Genomic DNA, 22,178 nt, shown 5'->3' with positions numbered 1-22,178 from the left:
CAGCACTAAACAGACATGTCATTAACAATCAATTTGGTTCTAGACTTTTTTCAAGGACTGTAGTCATCACTGACTAGGAAGTAAAGCTCATTTACTGTCGTGCACAGATAAAAGCCCCGATGGAAGGAGAACGGTGAAGGAGAAAGAAGTCACTTGTCTCGGTGACTGCACCTTCCATTAGCGATCACAGGACCAAACGACCCAGCAGCAGTGACTCTAAGCAGGAACAGAGTCCCAGAAGAGAATCACATCCACATTCTCAATTATTAGCAGAGACAGGACGTTTCATTTCCTTAACACAAGACAATCATCTGCACAGTATCATAATAAATAAATATTTCAGTACTAAGGTATATTTTGAAACAGTTCTGACAACAGTATCCGTGTCTTCCAAACATTATTCTCCTCAACTGGGAAATATTTTCCTAACTAAAGTATCTTCTAAGGAAAAAAACTGAAACTTCAGAAGTTAGGATATTTAAAAACAAGGAAAAAAGATGCACAGAATAATTTTACTTTCTCGTTTTATTCTAAAATACAAACAAAGACTCCTTTGGATGTCAACACAACTCCATGATGTTTTTTGTCTCTAGATTCCCAATACATTAGGCTATAATTGATGACATCTGATCAGGACTAACAACACACAAAGAAAGATTTTAAAAAATTATCTGCAACATGAAGCAAGCAATTTCTAAGAACAGGGCTTTTGAATTACAAAGTTTATAAACAGCTCTATAATTACCAAATCTCAAAGGCCAAAGCAGACACTAGGAGTGGAAATGGGCACAGGGGTCCTGAAGCACAACACCAGCTTAAACCACGTGAGAATACTTGGAGAAGATTCTTACTCAAAAATTACAACAGAGATGAAATCGAAAGAATATTTGAATTCAATCCAACAAAGCCACAATGCTACCTCAGTCCTGTGTCCCTTCCTCAATGGAACTTTTAAGCATTCCAACAATCTGAATTTCCTTTACTTAACTGTGAACTAGGAAAAGGAGATTCGGAACAACACATAGCTTGACAGAAAAGTGCCCCAAGTCCATGCTGCCTACTTCCTGTACCTCCTCTGGCACACAACATACTCAGTACATCAAGGGTCTTTCCAAAATTCTAGAACTTAGGGTTCACTCAGGCTAGAAATACCAGAAAGGAAAGGGGAGAGATCCATTTCCATGAATTTCTGAAAAAGCAGACAAAATATAGCTTTTTCTATGAAAAATATCTGTGCCTTTATCATTTCAAGTGCCTTAATTCTTGTGCAAAATTAGGCTTAGATTTTATTAGTCCAGTTATAAAGGTACTGTGTCATCCTTAAAAATCAAGTATTTTGAAATTTAAAAAACTCTTCTTGTCCTTGACAGTAATCACGATGGACTTAAGGTAGTCAGTGAGCAAAGACTGAGAAAGGTCAGAATCTGTGCAAGTACAGCACAGTCATGAGAGGTGGACTTGCTACTGCTGGATACAGGAATATTCTTTTTAGGTCCCAAACTCACTACTTCAACCTTAATTAACCATAAACAAGTTAACAAAACCCATGATTCATAAAATCTGTTCACTTTGCATAAGGAATTCTAACAGGACTGAGGAAGCACTAAGCCTTCTAGACATCACTGTCCAGTCTCCGGGCCAGGGCGCAGCTGGAGCAGGCCAGTGGGTCTACTTGAGCAGATTCTGCAGCATGGCTGTTGCGTAGGTGGGCCGGGCCTGCCTGCTCTCGATGGCGCTCTGAAGGTACTGGATGCCCCCGCAGCGCTCCCAGATCTCTTCAAACTGTCTAGGCAAGATCTCAGCACCACGCTTGCGAGTCAGACCAGTCTCCTCAAGATTCAGCTCACACATCTCCATGTCATCTTTGCCTGCAGACAGGAGACATCGGAAAATTACCATATGTCTTGGCAGAGCATTTTTATGAGTTTTATTCCTGAAATGCCTAACAATTCTCTATATTTGAGAACTTTTTAAAACTTTATTTTCTCTAAGGTAGAAATCTGCTTAAATTCTCCAGAAATCATTTAAGGTTGACTCCTACTAAGGATCGTTTCAAACCTTATAAATCCCCTAACTGTTCAAAGGAGTCGTCATGGTTAACAAGAATGCTACAGGTTCTTAAAGCAATTACAAGACAACAGATATGATTAAGCACCAGTGAACAGCTTCTCAGGAGACAAATGTTTATGTATCTCAAAGGGGATAAAGCAATCCTGCTCTGTAAGTCAGTTACGCTTCAACAAACTGGAATTGAGATTTAACTGCAAACCTCTATTATTCAACTCTGAAATTCGGTGACTTCTATATTAGAATGTTTCATTGAAGGTTTTACGTCCCTTTTTTGTTTGATAGTATTTTTCTTGTGAATTATACACACCAGCTACAAGAAGAATGGGTGGCTTGTCAGGATGGAGCTCCATTTGCCGGGCGATCCACGGTCCATCAAAATGGGCATACCACCAGCCCTTCTTCTTGCTCTGAGGATCTTTGTACTGGTCAGCAGGACGGATGAATGGGATGCGGAAGAAGCGCTGCTGGCGGTTCATTTCCATCTCCTGCTGCCTGGCAGGAAGCTGAGCTGTGGGATTCTGCTGAGCTATTGCAAGAACAGCCAAAGTTACATGAGCAGCTCAAGGGAAAAGAAAACAGCCTTCATTCCTAAAATACATCAAGAATTTTTTAAATGGGGGCAGGGGGAGAACGGAGGTTCCTATTACTAGTAAACCTAAAATGTATTAGCTGCCTATATATGAATTCGATGCAGGGTGGGGTTCTCTGTCTTCGCCTAAAGTTGTTAGTTAGTGCATGTGCATGTGGGCACAAAGTGCGTGTAAACACACACACAATCAAGAACTGTGCATATGCACATGTATGATGCACACACACAAAATCAAGCACTATGCACATGAATCATACACATACAAAAGCACTACACATGCATACATGGTATACGAACAAGCATTGTGCACATGTACACTATGGTACACACAGAGAATTAAGCACTATGCATATGCATAGTATATACCCAAACACTGTGTACATGTATGGTACACACACAAGCATTGTGCACACACACGGTACACACACACACACACATACAGAGACCCTACCATCACCACCAACACAACCACCATCACCACCACCAAAGACAACAAAACCCTACCAGGTTGGCAAAAATAAATTATCATAGTCCAAAATAAATTCATATGTTAGAAAATCAGTCTCATTTATTAAGGCATATTTTTCCTACAAATATTTAAAATGAAAGTTGCAGAACAGCTTTTAATAGACTACTTAAAATAAGCAGTCATTTCAAAATTGGAGAGATTTGCTCATTTAATCCTATTTTCCACAAAAAGTGAAAGCCACTTAACATTTTTTTTTCCAACTGATTCTGGCTTTTTTTTTGTCTTTTTGACAGGGTCTCCCAGCTGGCCTGGAACTCTCTATGTAGACCAGGCTGAACTTGAACTCACAGCAATCCACCTGCCTCTTCCTCTGCCTCCCAAGTGCTAGGATTAAAGGCATTTGCCACCACACCTGGCTGATTTTTGCATTTTTTAAAAGGCCAAAATAATGTTAATGTTAGAGAAACATGGCAGGAAAAAAAATCTAAAACAAAAACCAACAACAAAAATACCTATAACAAAGATATTTGCTTACTTTAAATGATTTCTCTGGGAATAAAACCTACTGAAACAAGTGGAAAGGGGGTAACATTTGGGTCTCCTTACCAACAGGAAAGGAAAAGCTTCCTTTTCTGCTTACCCTAACTCCCTGTTCAGTTTTCATTACTGGATGGTTTTAGTTTATCTGCAAATGTAAACATGTCCCTGGGATAATGACTTTCCATCCTGAGCAGAATAATTCCGGCAAGCCTGTTTAGTGTGCTTTATACTCACAACTCCAAAGGCAGAGCAACCATTCACTGTAATTCTAAGAACTTCAATGAAAAACTTACTACATATAAAAATAAGAACAGCCGCACAGCTTTTCTAAGAACTTATAAATACCAAAGGGATGAAAATACTCCTAGTTTTTACACCAAGAAATAACAATAGGGTTAGAGAAAGTTAGATTTATTTTTTTTGTAAACCAGAGAAAGCAAAAAGCACTTAATGAAGCTACATATGCCTCTGAAAGAACGAAAAGCCAGTTTTGTTAGTGACTTTAAAGACCCATACCACTTTCAGTGCAGACACAGAGACAAGACTGATTTATGCTGCTGTTCCTGTCTCCTGACAGTTCTTGCAACTCAACAATTATACATGAAGTTTAAAAGACAATCTACTCTGCAAACATGGGGCCTATGTATGTGTCTATACATTTATATACATACTAAACACATGACCTTCAAAAGGATAGTGTTTAAATACCAACCCTTCTAGATGATGAATAAGTGAACACAAATTAGGGCATTGGCAGTCATTCATTAACTTACTTCTCTAAAATAAGTCTTCTGGAAGTTAATGCACTGAGTAAAATTAAGAAACCAGTGTTTCTGATGCCCTTTTCTATCAGTAGAAGAACTGAAATTTTGTTGAAAAGGAACTAAAAACTTCTGGGAAAGTGCACAAGACCTTGAAAATAATCTTCTAAACAACTTGTTTTTATCCAACTGAATTGGCTTCAAAATTAAATTAAATAAACCTCACGTCTTGAAGGCTGAGGTAGGAAAACTGAGAGTTTGAGGCCAATCTGGGATGGCTATACAGTGAGATAATGCCTCAAACAACAAAATAAAAATATAAATTATAAGAATCACTTCAAAAGATGAGTCCTAGCCAGCTCACAAATGCATATGATATTATATCAAAATCACTATTGCTCCACTGATTTTAGGAACTTATTGTATACAAAGGTGACTCAAAGTTTCTAATTTATGGAAGGGTGTGTCTGATAGGAGGTTATAAAATTAGTAAAATGATCTTCCTCTTCTCATTAGGAGGAATCATTATTAAACATGTATATTACTAAACAAAACTCAGCTCTCTGAATAGAAACACAGGTACCATCACAATGCTTAGCAATACAGTATTTGAAAGCAGCACATAAAAGTTAGTCTTTTCCCCTAAAAGATCAGTGAAGACAGATGAAGACAGTTTTGCTACAGTAAGAATTGTATATACTCACAGTTTTAAATGTTATTCTTAATGCATGGAATTTGATAAATGATATCTCATAATTTGATTTTCATTCTGCAAATATTTTGGAGTGATATGCATCAACTCAAGTTAAGACACATCTTAACATAGACAAGCCATCTTCAACGTACTACAATTCCATTTACAATGGTAGCAAAATGAGGTTTGACAGAAGTTAGTACTTTATAACCCCTCTTCCAGTTAGCTCATGAGTTACCACCCATTGACTTACGTGAATTGTTCAAAAATGGTGCAAAATCTGTGAACAAATATTGCATGATGAAGAAAGGATAAAAATGCCAGAACTATTAAATGAGCATTTTTCTAATTTATAAATCTAGCCCATCAATTGAGGTGGTGACTAACATGTAAACATTTGTTCTATAGGTAAGAACTCTCAGAATCACCTACAAGTGTATGTTGCTCTCTAATTTAAAAAATAATAAAAAAAAAGAAGAGAGGAAGAAGGGAGGGAGGGAGGGAGGGGGAAGGAGGGGGAGGGAAAGGAAAAGAAGAAACTGATTCGGTACGTTTTAGGAAATTCTGTCTGAGCAAAGGTGAAGAAGGTGGATTAGACTCCACGTGAGTAATTTTAGAATGCTGTGATGGACATCCAAACACAAGCCTAACTAATGATACAAACACTACCCTTTCCACACTCAATATACTGGGGTTTCCTTCAAATTTCCCAAATCTGAAACTCATGACATTTTTATTTTAGGAACTTAAACTATTTCCCAAACCATTGTTTTAAGCAATCATAACTATTCACTGGCTGATTAGCCACTGCCCTAAGAATTACTTCTGAAATTTTCTTTGTCAATAAATGAGATGAGAGCATGCTCAGGAAAAGGGCTGAGACTTCTTACTCACTGTTGACGGAATTAAGCACACTTTGTCGGTGTTTAACTCTTGCCGATGACATCATTTTGTGTGTGTTAACGTGCCATCGCTTTAGGTTTTCAAGTGAATTCTGACACTTCAAAATACAAAGAGCACACAGCAATCCCTTTCGAGCACAAAGCTTTCTCACTGAGCCACTAAGTGCTTTGACACCCTCCACCACTCTCCTCAGCTGTGTCCTTCCTACGTCAGACCCGACTTCACAAAAGAAAAATACATTACTTGAATCAGCAAGGTGAGTCACGTTATTTGTTTCATTTAAGGGCAAAAATAGGAAACTAAGGTATCAAAGTTCAGTTTAAAAACATGAAGCACTGGGGGAGGGGGCTGGAGAGATGGCTCAGTGGTTAAGAACACTGGCTGTTCTTGCAGAAGACCTGGGTTCGAGTCCCAGCACCTACATGGCAGCTAACTATCCGTAACTCCAGTTCCAGGGGATCTGACAGCCTCTTCTGTCTTCTGCAGGCATTGCACAACATAGGTGCACTTACCTTTTTACTGCTGTTTTTTAAATATATAAAACAATAGTAATTTGTGGCAGAAGCTTAATACGTAGACAACAAATAGGGAACAGAGTCATCTTGTCATTTCAATATGCAGAGGAAACACTGAAACAGGAAAGAGTTTGGGTCATGTGCTTGGGGCTTCCATCTTTGCAAACCTACAGCATCTCAGATGCCCATACCACTTTCAGCACAGACACAGAGACAGACTGATTCTTGCTGCCCTCATCCTGTTACATGGTGCCTGAAGTCACTCTGGAACAATCCCCAGCACTAACACCTTCCTTACTAACAGAAGCCATCTCAGTCAACTCTGCACAACTCTGAAACACTGAAGTCCTACCATTTGATTGACTTTATTCAAGTATTACTTTTACTTGCTTGGTATGTAGAGAAAAAAGCAAAATATATCCAAGAACTCAAGTAAACTTGGATGATACAATGCTAAACCAGGTGACCAAGTACTGAGAATAGACCCCTTTAAAACAAAGACATGAGACTGAAGTGATAGTTCAGTGATTAAGAGCACTGGCTGCTGTTGCATAGGAACCAGGTTTGATTCCAGCACCCACCATTCCTAACTCCAGTTCCAGGGGAATCCAGTGCCCTCTTCTGACCTCTTGCAGGCACTGCATGACATGGGTGTACTTATACACATGCAGGCAACAGACTCATACAAGAAAATAAAATATTTTAAAACAAATACACGGGGGCTGGAGAGATGGCTCAGCGGTTAAAAGCACTGGTTGTTCTTGCAGAAGACCCGGGTTCGAATCCCAGCACCCACATGGCAGCTAACAACTATCTGTAACTCCAGTCCCAGGGGATCCGATGGCTTCTTCTGACCTCCACTGGCATTACACGACATGGGTACCCTTACCTACATGCAGGCAATACATGCATACACATAAAATTAAAAAAAAAAACAAAGACACAACACCTCTGTCACCTTGATGTTACCTTGAATTAAGAAGATAAATTACAGTGGTATAAAGTACCAGAGTCGCAGATGAAATTCCAGTTACTGCTCTGAAAGCTGAACATCTGACTTACATGGCAGGTGGTCTGAGTAAAGCCCATGCTGCCTTGACTGGCTTTACTTTCCAGCTCAAAGGTACATTTGTGTTTTTGCATGAAGACAAAATAGAACCTTATATTTTTAAATAATGTGTGCTGCAAAACTCTTTTACAGCAGGATCAGAGTGGTAAAGGGGACACACAGAGCAGGCGCCTTTCTGTTTCTGCTGTGAGGCATTCTGGGAGGAGGCAGGAAGAGCGCACACCTCTGTATTAAAAACAACACTGTTTGCAGATTTTAGGGAAATAATCTAAGATTGAGATAGGTTAAATTTAAAAATAAGGAAAAGATTTGAAAATAAAACATAAGACCCTGTTTAACAATATAAAAAGCTAATTTTCGTATGTAAACTCATTTAGTATATGCAAAGCAACAGTCACAGTAACCACTTCATTTCCACATGGCACTTTTCTTTTTTACTTGTTTGAGTCTTGGGCTCTTTGCAATGCTGAGGAAAGCACATGCCAAGCACGCACTCGACTCCATATATTCCCAGCCTTCCACATGTAATACTGATGTGTGTGTGTTTGCACACTGGAGACTATGTACTTACAACAGACTGCATAACCTCTTCAGTATAGAAAAGAAAATCCTTACCTTTAGAATTTATTATAACAAAATTCAATGTACCTTGACAAATATGACTTTATATTCATTAGAAAAAACACCATAAAAGACTGACAATCATGGTTGTAGGAGGTTCAATGGATTACAGTAAGAGAAATTTGTAGTGGATATTTTACCCAAAGACCTTATGTATAATGACATGTATTTATGTACATACACTTGGGAATATTCAAAAGTGCAGATTTGTTTTTACCATAGTCAGTGACAGACTTCGGAGCACGCTGCTCTGTCTCAGTATTTCTCTTCTTGTTCTTGGATTTCCAAGCATGATACACTTTTAGTCTCCTATGAAATTCTTCTCTGCAAGCTGCCAGGAGCTCAATATCTATTGATTTTTTAAAAAGCACAAAAAATTAACATTCTACATTATTTATCTAACACAATTATTCTATGGCATAAACACATAGGTGTCTATATGAAGGTTTTTGTTCTTAATAGTACAGAATACAAAGTAAGCTAAAGATTTCACAAATCTTTCAGATTTACAGAGCATTTCCTCACATTATTACTCTCCAGTATCATTTGTTCAACTCAAGAGCTCCAGACTAAATAGTTCTTTCATATTTGAAGAAACTGAATTAAAAAGTTTAAAAATAGAATAAAATAAATGTGCCCAAAGAGAAGCCAGAATTAAATGCGACACATTTTTCACATTTATAATTATAGGGATATACTCAATGAGGAGGAAAAGAATGCTGTAAGAATTCAGTCTACTAGGATGCTTTCACTCTTAGTCAGTGCTAACTCAAACACCCTGTTTCAGACAAGAACTTAACTATGCTTGAGCCTCTGGAAATTGTGCCTCACACAATTGTTCTGTTGGGGGAATTTCTGATTTAAAAGGAAGGGACTGCATCTCTGCGTGACTCTGCATTCATGGAACAAAGGATCCACATATACAGCATGTGACCATCACTAACACATCAGACGGCCCAGTCATTAACAGAGCCCTGACCTAGGTAAAATGCATTTAATTTAGTAATTATGCTGTGATGGATAATTCTAATTGTCAACTTGACACAATCTAGAACTACCTGGGAAAAGAGTCCTGATTAGGTACTGTCTAAATCAGGTTAATTTCTGGTCATATCTGTAAGGGATTGTCTTGATTACTTTGAGATGGAAAACTCTGCCCACTGTGGGTGGCACCATTCCCTAGATTTGGGTCCTGCATAGTATATGAGTGGGAAAGCAAAACTGTATCTTCGGAACAAAGAAACTGGGTTTAAATAATTTACACACACACATACACACAGACACACACACAGACACACACACAGACACACACACACACACCACATCTCACTAGCTATCAGTATGGACCCTCCTCCTTCATCCTCTCCATACACTTACCACAAGAAGTATTGATGGTATCACGGAGTTCTGCATACTTCCATTTACTAAGGTCATGTTTCTTGGTACCAGCAGCTGCCTTGGTGGCTTGTACAGCAGGACCTCTGTAATTATTATAATTTGTACATATTTAAACTAGAAATATAGTGACTGGGAGGCAAGAAAGTATATATAATTTTGAGAACTGAAAACTAATAGAAAACCAAGTATTTTTTCTATCTTTGACAGGTGAAATCAAGCATGGTATACAAGGTTGTAGCTCACTGATACAGCACTGGCCTAGCATGCACACGGCCTTGTGTGGTTCCAGTCCCAGCACTGGGGGTGTGGGAGGAAAAAAGAAAGAGGAGGAGGAGAGCGCAGCAGCAGGAAGAGAAAGGCGCACTAAAAGATGGGCACTATCTAGCAACTTTGGGTTTTTCTTCAGAACTCCTGCGCCCACTATATCCAGCTCACCTCCTTCCCAACAGTCAGCTTAAATGTTCCTACTGAAGAACACATGAATATACAAAATTTTTAAATTACATTTACATATAGGCTTGAAAGGTCATTAGTGGCACATTACTGGTTTGCTGTGAGCCACAAGGCCACCCAATCCAGTCATCTGGACAGTCTACTTAAAGCCACAATGACCCAGCTCTACTCACTGCTACTGGGACAGCACCTTCTTGGGCATTTAGATATTTACAGAGTCCACAGGTGTCCCCAGGCCAAACTGCAATGCACTGCATATAGGCTAAAATAACTGGAGAATCTAGAAACACTCAGAAAAAGTCAATAAGCAAGCCAGGCATGGTAACACCACCTTTAATCCCAGCACTCAGGAGGCAGAGGCAGGTGGGTCACTGTGAGATCGAAGCCAGCCCGGCCAACATAGTGAGTTCCAGGCCAGCTGTGGTTACAGGGAGACCCTGTCTCAAAACCACTCCTTGCCCCCCTAAAGAAAAATTCAACAAGCAGACAAGCCATAGTCTTGCATTTGGTGAGTCCTAGAAGGACAACAGTAAACTGTGCGAAGAGGGTTCAGCTCACGAGAAAGACAAAGAGGACGAAAGGGCACACGTGCTGGGAACATTTATGTGAGGGAAGAGGAAAGAAAAAATCTACAATACTTAGTAAAAATGGATAAATTCAATTTTTCTTAACAGTTTTACAAGGTTTTGTTAAGCATCCAAGGCTGGTTTCAAAATCAGAATCCTCCTGACTCAACTTCCCAAGTGCTGGGATTCCAAGGTGTGCCAAACATACCTAGCTTAAACCTGTTTTTTATCCACCTTTGAGACCATTAATTAGAAAGCATGTAAACAACCTATTTTCTACGACAATGAACACTCCGAATCAAGCTGCAAGATTTATTTTAAGCTAATGTAACAAAGGAAGAGTTTAAACATAAGATTTCAAAACATGAAAAGAAGACGCACAGATATAATACTGAAGAGCTAAAATACTACTTGTCAGGTATCACACAGTCAACTCCCCCTTACCATCTTCTATTTAGAAAACACATGTTCTTAAAGAGGATCATCAAGTTATGCTAGCTGAAATAAGTGTATTTTCTCGTCAATTTTACATTTTAAAAGAACAACAGCCCTAGCAAATGGTCAAGATAGAGACACTTTATGTGGCTATCATTACTGAAAAACAATAGAAAATATATCTTAGACAATATAGCCCCTCTTCCTGAGGTGAAGGGAGGTACTCTTTCAATAGTCAATGGGTAAATGGATATCTTTGCCTCTTTAGAAGGCCTGTGTGTGTTTTCATTTTAGAGGCCAAAAATGGTGTATTTCATCACATACTTAAAATTCTCTGACATGGTGGCTATCATAAACCTAAGATTGACCAAAAAAATACATAGCCATTTAATCCTCCCTGCATCTTATCGTTAAGATCTGTTTTATATTTACTGCAGTATCCATATTTTTTTCACAAATTGTATATAACCAGCAATTTTGCAGGTAGCCTTTCATTCCTAATCATTTTGCTTAAAGTGTCAACAAACTATAAGTTATAGAATGAACGTACGTGTTCATAAACAGAGAACTAGAAAATGTAGTATATATACATATGCTGGAGTGCTTTTCAGTCATAAGGAAAATCAAAGTTATGTCATTTGCAGGAAAATTTATATAACTAGATACAATAATATTAATCAAATTAAATCAGATTCAGACAAATGTCAGGTTTCCTCTGTGATTTCCCTATTTTATGAAGATACATAAAATCATACGAGAATACATGAAAGTGGAAGCACAACTGTCTAGGGAACAAGGGGACTAACAGGAGGGGAAGGCAGTAAGAGAGGGTGGGGGCACGACAGCAAAACAGTCACCGCCACTACATACTCATATGAAAGTGGAACTCGTGGAACCCACTACCATGGACAGTGAGTACATATAATGAAAAAACGTTCAAGAATCAGCTATGCAGCCACAAGGTCCGTTACCCTCAACAATAATATTATGCTTTAACATTTACTCAGATACTCTTTTCTGTATCTCTAAACTGCCCATTCAATAAACTGACCAAAAAATAGGTAGATTAGATAGAGCGCAGTTGACAGCTGGCAGATTGTGGGATTTCATAGACTTATGGACTTCATCCATAACCATATGGACCAATCCGTATAATAAAAAAGATGATAGATAGATGATAGATGATGATGATGATAGATACATAGATATATAGATAGATAGATAGATAGATAGATAGATGATAGATAGATAGATGATAGATGATGATAGATAGATAGATAGATAGATAGATAGATAGATAGATAGATAGATAGATAGATGATAGATAACCACACACCCCCCACACTTTCCAGGAGTGTTTTCTCAGATAGCAACTGAAAATTAATAAGGGTTTTGTTATCTGTTTTTTTCTTAAAGAAAACCAATTTACATAACATACAATTTTGGTAGTCAAATATACATAAAAATATGCATGTTATGTTTTGAAACTTTCTAAAGATAACACTAAATTCAAATTATTGCTTAAAATATGATTTTAATAACATTTGTTTTTTGTTCATATACTTCAAATAAAAATAACCTGCTAAAATATGTATTTGGTGTTAAAAGTAGCAAATTAATATAATGTATGTGCCCCTCCCCTTGTCTCCGGAGTTATTAAAATGGTAAAATGAAAAATAAAGGTATAATCTACTGATTGTTATTATAAAGATAATCATGTAAACAATACATTAAGGTAATAGTGATAGAATTTACTTGATTTTAAAAACTCTATTAATTTAGCACTTTTAATTCACTTTGCAACTTTAAGGCTGACAAAATATTATTGATTCAAATCCACTTACAAAAGTAATGGACTAGATACTGCAGGGAAGTTATATTCTCTGGGACCTCAACTTGCACCAGTGATTTTTAAACTGGTATTCCTAGTTTAAGGCCCTCTCTTCCTCGACTTCTATTTCAGCTGGGCACAGTGGGAAAACTCAGAGCGTCATCCCCACCCCAGGGAGGATTCCAAAATACTCCTGTTATTAGGATGAGAGGAAGGATCCCACACTGAGGCTGCCCCATCCCACTGTATCCTCACTGAGGAACACCAGACTTAAAGGAATGTTGCTTGTTACCTTTTCCTGTGTAAAATGGGCGGGGGGGTCTTGATATTTCTTATGCAGAAAATTTACATGAAAAAGAATGGGCCATCCATATAACAGGTTCTCTAAATAATCAAAGATGATTTAAAAATATGATTTTTGTAGTAAATATTTCTGCAAACATACTGCACTAACCTACTCAAAATTTCTGACATTTCTTTGGCCATTTGTTCCCTATAAGAAAAAATGATAATACAACACAGTTATATGAAAGACACATGATATGAATTGCTCAAAAGATCTAAAAATATAATGAATTTTAACATTATGATCAATAGTAACCATTCACAATTATTTTACTTTGTAAATATCTATGAATAACATACTTTTCAACAATTCAAGGCATAAAAATAGTAAAACTTTTGTTTACAGTTATATGAACACATCTCTGTCGTACAAGAACTTTCACATAACGTTTCATGAAAACCATGCGTCTGTGCCATTTTTTATGTACAGAATATAAACAGCATGTTCTAAATGCACACAGGAAACTTGGCAGGAGATAGAGACTATACTAGGATTTTTGCATCAAAGATGCTCAGTGAATATTAATTAGACAAAGCATAATGGTGGTAAACCAAGTAATAAATTTTACAATGACTGAGTTTTCAAGTAAGAATCTAAAGATAGCTGGGCATGGTGGTGCACGCCTTCAATCCCACACTCAGAGGCAGAGGCAGATGGATCTCTGGGAGTTCTATTTCAAGGCCAGCTTGGTCTATATAGCAAGTTCCAGGCCAGCCCCACTACAGGGAGACCCTGTCTCAAAAAGACCAAGGAAAAAAGAATCTAAAGACCTAAATTTCCCAAAGTATATATTAAAAAGAAAAAGGGGTGGAGAGGTGCTCAGCAGTTAGGAGCACTGGCAGAGGACCCGGGTCAGCACCCACATGGCAGCTAACAACCATTTGTAACACTAGTTCCAGAGAATCCAAAGCCTCTACAAGCATTGCACTTACATGTCAACAAAACACTCATACACATAAAATAAAAATAAGTAAATAAAGAAAAAGGAAAGAAAATGAATGCAAGTACTTGTTACTGGGAGGTCTAAACTCACATGGGTAACTGTTTCTGAAAAAGCAAAGGCATATTTTCCTTTGGAAACCGAGTTCGGTCAACATTTGCTCAATTCTATGGAATGGGATGATGATTTCATTGGGTTCATCAACATTTTATTAATGTCATTTCATTTCCTGCCCTTTGCCCTTCTTCTTCATAATTAAATCATTTTCAAATTTGTTCTATTCATCCAACTTAGGTAAACTTTTACCCTTATAAATCAGTAAAAATCATAAGAAAAAGAAAAAAAAAGAAGTGTATGTTTGCTGCATGGCACAGTTTCCTGGATGCCAGCAAAGATCTGGAGCCCTGGGAGCAGGGGTCTGTGTTCCTCGTTTCTTGAGATGAACACTAGCTACAACTAGGCATTGATGGAGGTCTAGCCAAGCAAGGAGGAAACCCACAAAACAAGGTATGCAAGTATAATGTAATCAAATTCTCTTTTCAGCAATATACTATCAATCAATCACTACCTAGCAGTTTTTAGAAGTTTAGAATTTTCAAACAGTATAATTTTGAAAAGTAGTTCTAATTCAATCCCCCCCCAAGATTCTGTCTGTTTTTACTATCTCTTCCTCCTACAGTGTGTTCCATTTGTTTATTCATAGCAGGCTTCAAAGGAATCAAATAGTCTTCCAGAGCTCTTTATTACCTGGTCAACTGATCATACAGAGATGTCTCTGAATGCTTCCTCACTGTCCTACCTGACCTCACATTAGCATACACCTGACTCTCACCAACACTACACCAGGTTTACCAAACCAAATGGTTCCTGCATCTAGGTACTTTTAGTTTCTGATTTTACTGAACTATTTGCAAATACTTACAATTTCACATTAGACATTGATTACAGTGTTTATTTAATTCAAACTCAAATGACAACTATAAAATAGTTGTACTAAAGAAGGGAGGATAAACAGTAGTCACTCAGAAAATATTCTAAGTTTTTGTTTGGCACTAAGGTAATAACAATGCTGTGAGTATCCTGTATCTGCTTAGACATTAAGCCGGTCAGGAACTGTAAGGGTCCTGCATAGGAACAACTATCCTATGACCCATGCCATGTTAACATGTCTGACAGACACATAAAAGTGAAACATACACATGCAAATATGTATTTTACATGTAAATAGCATGCTCTTTATAGTTTTAATAGACTGTCTTTCTAGAGATGCAACATTGTGCAATTGAGAGGAGATGGTGTTTCACTTGGAACTTTAAAAGGGACTGTTCACAGCATCATGGCATTGGAGTTCATGAGACAACAGTCCTGTATCAATTTGCATTCTAGCTATTGTATTTCATGGCGTTTTATAAATAAACAAAAATATCTGATTATTGGGTCATGTCCTTTAGGGCAACTACACACGAGCACTGTCACACTAAAAGCAGTGTCTTCTCTCAAATGAGCCCCTCTCGTTTCTCCTTTGCAGGTGTTTTCTGGGGTGTCGTTAAACAGGACATGTCATTCACGAAACACCTGCTTTTGGTGCTGCAGTCTGACACGGCAAAGAACTCACTCACAGCTCTAATGCTTAATGCTGTTAAAATTCAGATTTTATAAATATTCCTAAATTGCATTATAGACGTATACAAAATACATTTCATTTATTTTTCAAGTGTTACTAAGATTCTCTCTCTGCGGACAAACATAATACAAGAAGCAGCATTACACAGAAACGTCAGACCATGACCTAGTTCACATATCAGGAGAATTAATCATCATATACTGAACACTAAATATTTATTCTTATCTATTCCTGCATACCTACAACTCTAAAGATGTAAGGTAAGAGTAAATTAAAAACACAAAAAACAAATTGGTATTAAAGTTTAAACAAAGACAACACAAAAAAGGAAACCAAATCATATGCTTCTATGAGACGCAAACATTTTCCCTAGGCAAGAAAAAAGTAGAAAAACAATGTTATCTTGTTCTCTTTTGATAAAATGAAGCAATTTGACATTTACTTCAAGAAGCAAACTACTTCTTCTCAAAAGCACACACAACCCATCATTAAAAAGGCAAAGAGAAGCCACATACGGTGTCATTTGGGGTCTCATTCCATCAGTTCTGCGAAAAAAATATGTTTTAGTTAATATCGCCATCAGCTCTGAACTGAAAAATGCATTGTGTGAATTTGTATTCTATTTACTCACTGATTTAAAAATATTATCTTTAATTTACATAAGATTATTCAGATTTTTTGATGCATTTTTAAAATGTTCTTTGGAAAGGATTACAAAAGAATTAAAGGAATTTAATGAAAAAGAGCAAATATGTGTAGATTGGAAAATTCAGATATTCATACACTGTGAGATTCATTGTTAATAGGAATTTGGGCCCACTTCACAATTTCATGTAATTTGAAGTCATTAGTCTGCATCAAAGGTCTTAAGTATAACAGATTAAGATGGTATTTGAAAATATATTACATATATGAAAACAAATCTTACTTAGAAATTACTGGACAGGAGTTCAAGCTGGAAAAGTAACTTAGAATTGTTTATTACCGCATAATCTAGATATATACACCGTATACATACTTTATACATGTAATCACTGTAATAACTTCTGTTGTAACAGGCTTAGTCTGTTCATTTACAATATTATACACTATCATATACAGTTTAGATTTCAAAGCGCCTCAAAATAATCACATACTAGAAAAATGTGTGAAGACAAATCAGCAAATGAGATCTTTGCCACTAAGTGAAATCTAAGCAGCTCAATGACACTTGCCTTACCCTGGTCACCCAGGATTTTTGCTTTTGCAAGAAAGTAGCTCCATCTAGTGGCTAATTTAATTATACTTTGGTCAGAGTGTTCTACAGTTCTGAGAAGCAAGGTTCCATCCCCATGTCTCTCAGTACACAGCATAGGCACCCCACAAATTGGTTTTCTTTTAATAATCAAAATAACTTTCTATAGTCTAAAATTGTTAAATGATAAATATTAACTTTTCTGCAGCTCCATGCAAAATATTATGAACTTCCATATTCCCACTATAGTATTTAGACATAATTCAGAGATCTAAGGAACAAAAATATTTCAATATTATTAACTTTCCTTCTTGAAAACAAATACCCCTTATTCTGTGGTCCTAGAGGACAAATTTTTCATTTCAAGTGTAAAAATAAACATATTTTTAAAAATCTGTATTAGGAAAATAAAGACTCCTAACTTCATGTGTTAAATTGCATTATAATACAGTCACTGATTTCTATGTCAGTATTTAATGACAAGTATTTAGAAATTAAAAGTCTACCCAATATGCAATACTCAAATAATTTCAGAGCAAAAGTTGAGCTTTTTTTTTTCTTAATACGATGCCCATTAACTGAAATTTCGGGTTTTAGTTTTCAAGCTTAATACGTGAATAGAAAAACTCAATATTCCACTCCTTTGATCGTGGAAGTAAGTACATTAATTTAAAAATGGTTTTACTTCAAATATATTAAAACCTTCGAAGTGCAACTTTCTCCTAGTCCTTTTCAGATAGAAATAAACAGAGTTGACGGCCCAGCAGAGGACGCTCCCGGGGCCCCAGTACCTTCGCAGCGCCTGGTCGCCCAGGGCCTCGTCGCTGATGAGCTCGGCCTCGCTCTGGACTATGCGCAGGGCCAGTTCCCGGTCCCTGCGCTCCTGCTCCAGAACCGCCTGCTGCTGTGACTCCTCCTCCCGCTGTCGGGCCAGCTGCTCCTCCACCTCAGCCTGCCAAGCACAGAGCACACGTGACCAAGTGTTCCTTGCTTCTTACCTCATTACTTACAAAAAAGGGGGAGCTTACCAGCCCACAGCAGGCTATCTTCGTCGGAGTATACACCGTTTAGGCACAAATGTCCCCAGTCTCAGTTATTTTTCTATATTATCATTGATGTCTCGCTTTCCCAGAGTTAAAACAAGGCAGAAGCAGCACAGCCCCACCATGCTATGACCACACGGGAGCAACTCCGAAGACACCTGCCACACCTGAATGCTGGGCAAAATTCAACTGCTGGCTGTGCCAAGGATACACCATGAGCACCCAGACAAACAGAAATGGTCAATTATTCTCGGAAAGGACTAAGAGTGGAGAGAATATCTTAGTTTTAACCCATTAATACCAGTATCTGTAGTCATAAAATAAATTAACTTTTTACTATTTTTTATATTAGCTAACAAAGTAATAGGTTTCCATGCCAGATTTTCAGTTTCAATTTGGTTAACCCATCCATTCCCACCTCATCTCTGCCCCTCTTTCCCTGTTACATTTTCATCCCCCCCAACTCTCCCTTCCACTTCGTTCTACTGCCCCCTCAGTCTCTTTTCTGCACACTCATGGCCCCCTTTCTAATTTCCTGACCCTTGCCTATATTTACTCCCACCTGGATACACATATTTAATAATGAGACACAAGCATCTGCCTGTGAGAGAAAAGATGTGGCATTCCTCTCCCTGAGCTTCGGTTACCTAATTCATGTAATGTTTTCCATTTCAGAAGTTATCTAACTTCCCTAAATAATACTTATTGAACGAGGACTTGTTGGAAACGCTTTGCCACCTTGTTTAATATAACTTATGTAAGTCCATTCTACAAAGAGAAGTTGACTCATAGGCACTCACTAAGACACACAATACCACCATTTCTGTCAGTGACAAAGCCTGGATTTGAACTCACTTCCCTGGTCCCATGTCTCAACTCTACTCACATCAGAAACTGCCTCTGCCTGTGGGATAAGCCTGTGATGTGGAGGTGGCATTTTGTTTTCACTTCTCTTATCCCCGGTGACTCTATCTTGATGAAATCCAGCCAGTAGCTCCATACCTGAATGCGCTTCTCATCATCCTCCCTCTTCTTTCTGTCCTCTTCCTCCTGTTTCCTCTTCGCTTCCATCTCAAATTTCCTTTAAAAGAAAGAAACTCTTCAAAATTTTAACAGAAGACATCCTTTAGAAGGCAAATGAACTTTAAGTAAGCAAGCAAAACAAAATGCCAGAATGGGGACACGGTTAACCCTGGACACAGGCTACCAGCCTGCTGTGCATAGCAGAAGGCCCACCTCTCCTGAGCAATCCTTACATAAAACAAATGCAGCATGCCTATCACATCATGGCAATTTTCCAAAATGTTCCCAGTTTTAAAACCATAGGAAAGCAAAAGTATATATTTTTAGCTTATGAAGAAAAGCTAAGAAATCTGCAGATGGAAGGTCTAAATAAAACTCAAACTGTATAGTTTAAGTATCCTTTGTCTGAAATGCTTGGGGCCAGAAGTGATCCAGATTTCAAAAAAATTTTTTAATATTTTCAGAGATTTTGCCATACTTAATCTGAGAATCAGGCAAACCCAGACCTAACATCATATTGAACGTGGGAAAACTGAAAGCATTGTCTCTAACTTTGGGATCAAGACCAGAGCACCCGCTCTTACCACTCAATACAGTACTAGAAATCTGGGCCAAAGAAACTAGAAAAGAAATAAATAAAAGGCATAAAGATTGGAAAAGAAGAAGTCAAATTATCACTGTTCACCACAGAAATGCCTAAATATTCCATGAAAAGATTGTTTGAAATGATAAATTAATTCAATAAAGATTCAAAATCAACATACAACTTTTTAAAATATTAATAATGAACTTTATGATAATGAAATCATGAGAGCAATGCCATTCACAACAGCCAAGTGGACACAGACATACATGCAGACGCACAGACAGACACACACACACACACACACTTCTAACAATACACTAAGGAAATGAAAGACTTTTATGATTAAAATTACAAAATGCTGAGAAAACAGATTGATGAGGACACTAAAAGTAGAAATACTTTCTATATTTATGGGTTGAAAGACTTAATGCTGTTAATGCCCATGGGCTTAGAATACAGATCAATGGTAGAGCATTTGCATTGAGTGTGTCAAGTCCTGAGCTACATTTAGAGTACGACCACAACCACACCAAAGAAAAAGGAGGAGAAAGAAGAAAAAAGGAGGAGGAGGAAGAGGGCAAAAAGGGAGGAGAAAGAGAGAAAAGGGAAGAAAGAATCTTTTTTAGCCAAGCACAGCGGCTCATGCCTGTAATCTCAGAGCTCAGAAGCATTAGGCAGGGGGATTTCCATGAGTTCGAGCCTAGCATAGGCTATATAGTGAACTCCGTATCAGCCTGGGCCTCAGAGACCCTTTCTAACACAAAGGCTTTTCTATCCAGTGACCTAGAACTCGTTATTTAGCCTCAAACTCTCCTTTTCTAAACATCTGAGTCATGGAAGAGACCTGTCCCCACGACAATGGTAATAACAGTAATAAGAAACGCAAAAGGCAACCCTGCTGGGAGCAGACCTGCACAAGCACATGCTGTCATCCGTTCTCAAAGCTACCTAAAAGTTGGCACTTTTACTGCTCCTTGTTTACAGAAAAGGAAATGGACACGTGGAGATTGTGTAATTTGTTCAATGTCACACATGTAAGGAGGGCAGTTCCTTAAACGCCAGAGTCCACAGCATTTTGCCAGTGTACCGTGTTACTTCTCTACTGTTTAAGGACTCAGAGCATCCAGATGACTGAAGGAAAGTTGCCAGTTCCTGATCCTCTACAGGCCTTCCAAAGGCTAAGGATGAACAAAAACCTCCAGACACACTATGGAGTGTGAAGCCAGGCTATCTGTGATTGCTAGGCTAGGTCAGGGCACAGTGAATAAACTCTATAGCCTTAGGGAGACATGGGGTGCAGTGGCTAAGAGCTCACTCAGGTTCTGGTGTTGGTTGGACCAGGGTTCAAATCCTGATCTGAGTGTGTATAGCACTTGTACTCAGTGTCCTTAAGTTTCTTCTATTGTAAGAGAAACATAATAGTATCTATCTCAAAAGTGTAAGCTATACTAAAATAATGTAAACTTTGTACATTAGACTTGACACAATCCTAACAATACTTTTATGAACGCCATGAAAACTAAGTAGAACTCAGAAACTAAGACAACAGTGAGTTTTCTCATCTTCATTTCTGATACTGAACGGACATCTAAATGATTTCAGGCTCTTGGCTAATCAACACCATCACTGTCAAGAAGGAAATGGAGTGGTCCTTGTCTTCAGAAAGGAAAGGGCATAAAAAGTCATATTATGCAAAGCAATCTGCATATTCAATTTAATTCCCATCAACACACCAGTGTTATTTGTGTAGAACTACAAAAAAAAATCCTAAACTTCTTATGGAAGCACAAAAGACTCAGAATAGTCAAACAACCTTGAACAAAAAGAGCTAGGGCTCCTTAAACGCTTAGGCTCACAACCAAAAAGAGCAAAACTAGAGCCATTACAACACCCGGTCTCGGAGACATACTCTAATGCTATAGTAACCAAAACTGCATGGCATTTGAATAAAGAGATATACTAATCAATGGACTGGCGTAGAGAACCCAGAAATAAATCCATGTATCCACAGCCAATTGATCCTTGACAAAGATACTAAAAATACAGGCTGAAGAAAGAATAGCCTCTTCAACAATGGTGCTGGGAAAACAGAATATCCATAAGCAAAGGACTGAAACTTTACTCCTATCTCCAGCCTGTGCAAGCCCATGTGACCCCTGAGGAACAGATCCTCAAATGACCTTAAGAGTAAAAATAAATTGGGTTTATCTGGGCCAACTGTATGGCCTTAAACACCCAAAAGGAAAATATAACCAAAGATTAAAGGGGCCAATATAATTTCTTAAGAGTCCATATGTGTAGCTAAAGGCTACATAACAAGCAACAATGCCAGAAGGAGATACCTTCTTTTGCGTTGTTGGCCAGGGTAGCCAAAAGGATGCCCAGATAGTAACCCAGCATAGAACTGGGAAAATGAACAGCAGACCCCAATCTTATCTAAAGGAATATTGACAACTGATTGCTGCTAG

General features: G+C 37.9%; 1 protein-coding gene across 5 annotated transcripts in view; it reads right to left on the bottom strand.

The window, feature by feature from the left end:
- Positions 1 to 507: 507 nt before the first annotated feature.
- Positions 508 to 22,178, bottom strand: part of Myo6 (myosin VI) — a 169,189-nt gene continuing 147,518 nt past the window's right edge. The window contains exons 27-35 of one of the 5 annotated variants that reach the window (XM_029560601.1): positions 19,104 to 19,182; positions 17,850 to 18,010; positions 16,340 to 16,369; positions 13,369 to 13,407; positions 9,609 to 9,712; positions 8,449 to 8,580; positions 5,377 to 5,403; positions 2,378 to 2,596; positions 508 to 1,868 (exon numbers count right to left, since the gene is read on the bottom strand). In XM_029560601.1, coding sequence (XP_029416461.1) covers positions 1,669 to 1,868; positions 2,378 to 2,596; positions 5,377 to 5,403; positions 8,449 to 8,580; positions 9,609 to 9,712; positions 13,369 to 13,407; positions 16,340 to 16,369; positions 17,850 to 18,010; positions 19,104 to 19,182 — 991 coding nt within the window. In that variant the 3' untranslated portion in view covers positions 508 to 1,668. The remainder of the gene's footprint in view (positions 1,869 to 2,377; positions 2,597 to 5,376; positions 5,404 to 8,448; positions 8,581 to 9,608; positions 9,713 to 13,368; positions 13,408 to 16,339; positions 16,370 to 17,849; positions 18,011 to 19,103; positions 19,183 to 22,178) is intronic. The other 4 variants (XM_029560602.1, XM_029560603.1, XM_008827066.3 and 1 more) reach the window with 4 other exon arrangements.

Source organism: Nannospalax galili, unplaced genomic scaffold, assembly GCF_000622305.1.
Source record: "Nannospalax galili isolate Female #2095 unplaced genomic scaffold, S.galili_v1.0 scaffold512, whole genome shotgun sequence".
Classification (NCBI taxonomy): domain Eukaryota; kingdom Metazoa; phylum Chordata; class Mammalia; order Rodentia; family Spalacidae; genus Nannospalax; species Nannospalax galili.
This window is presented reverse-complemented; position numbering and strand designations above follow the sequence as displayed.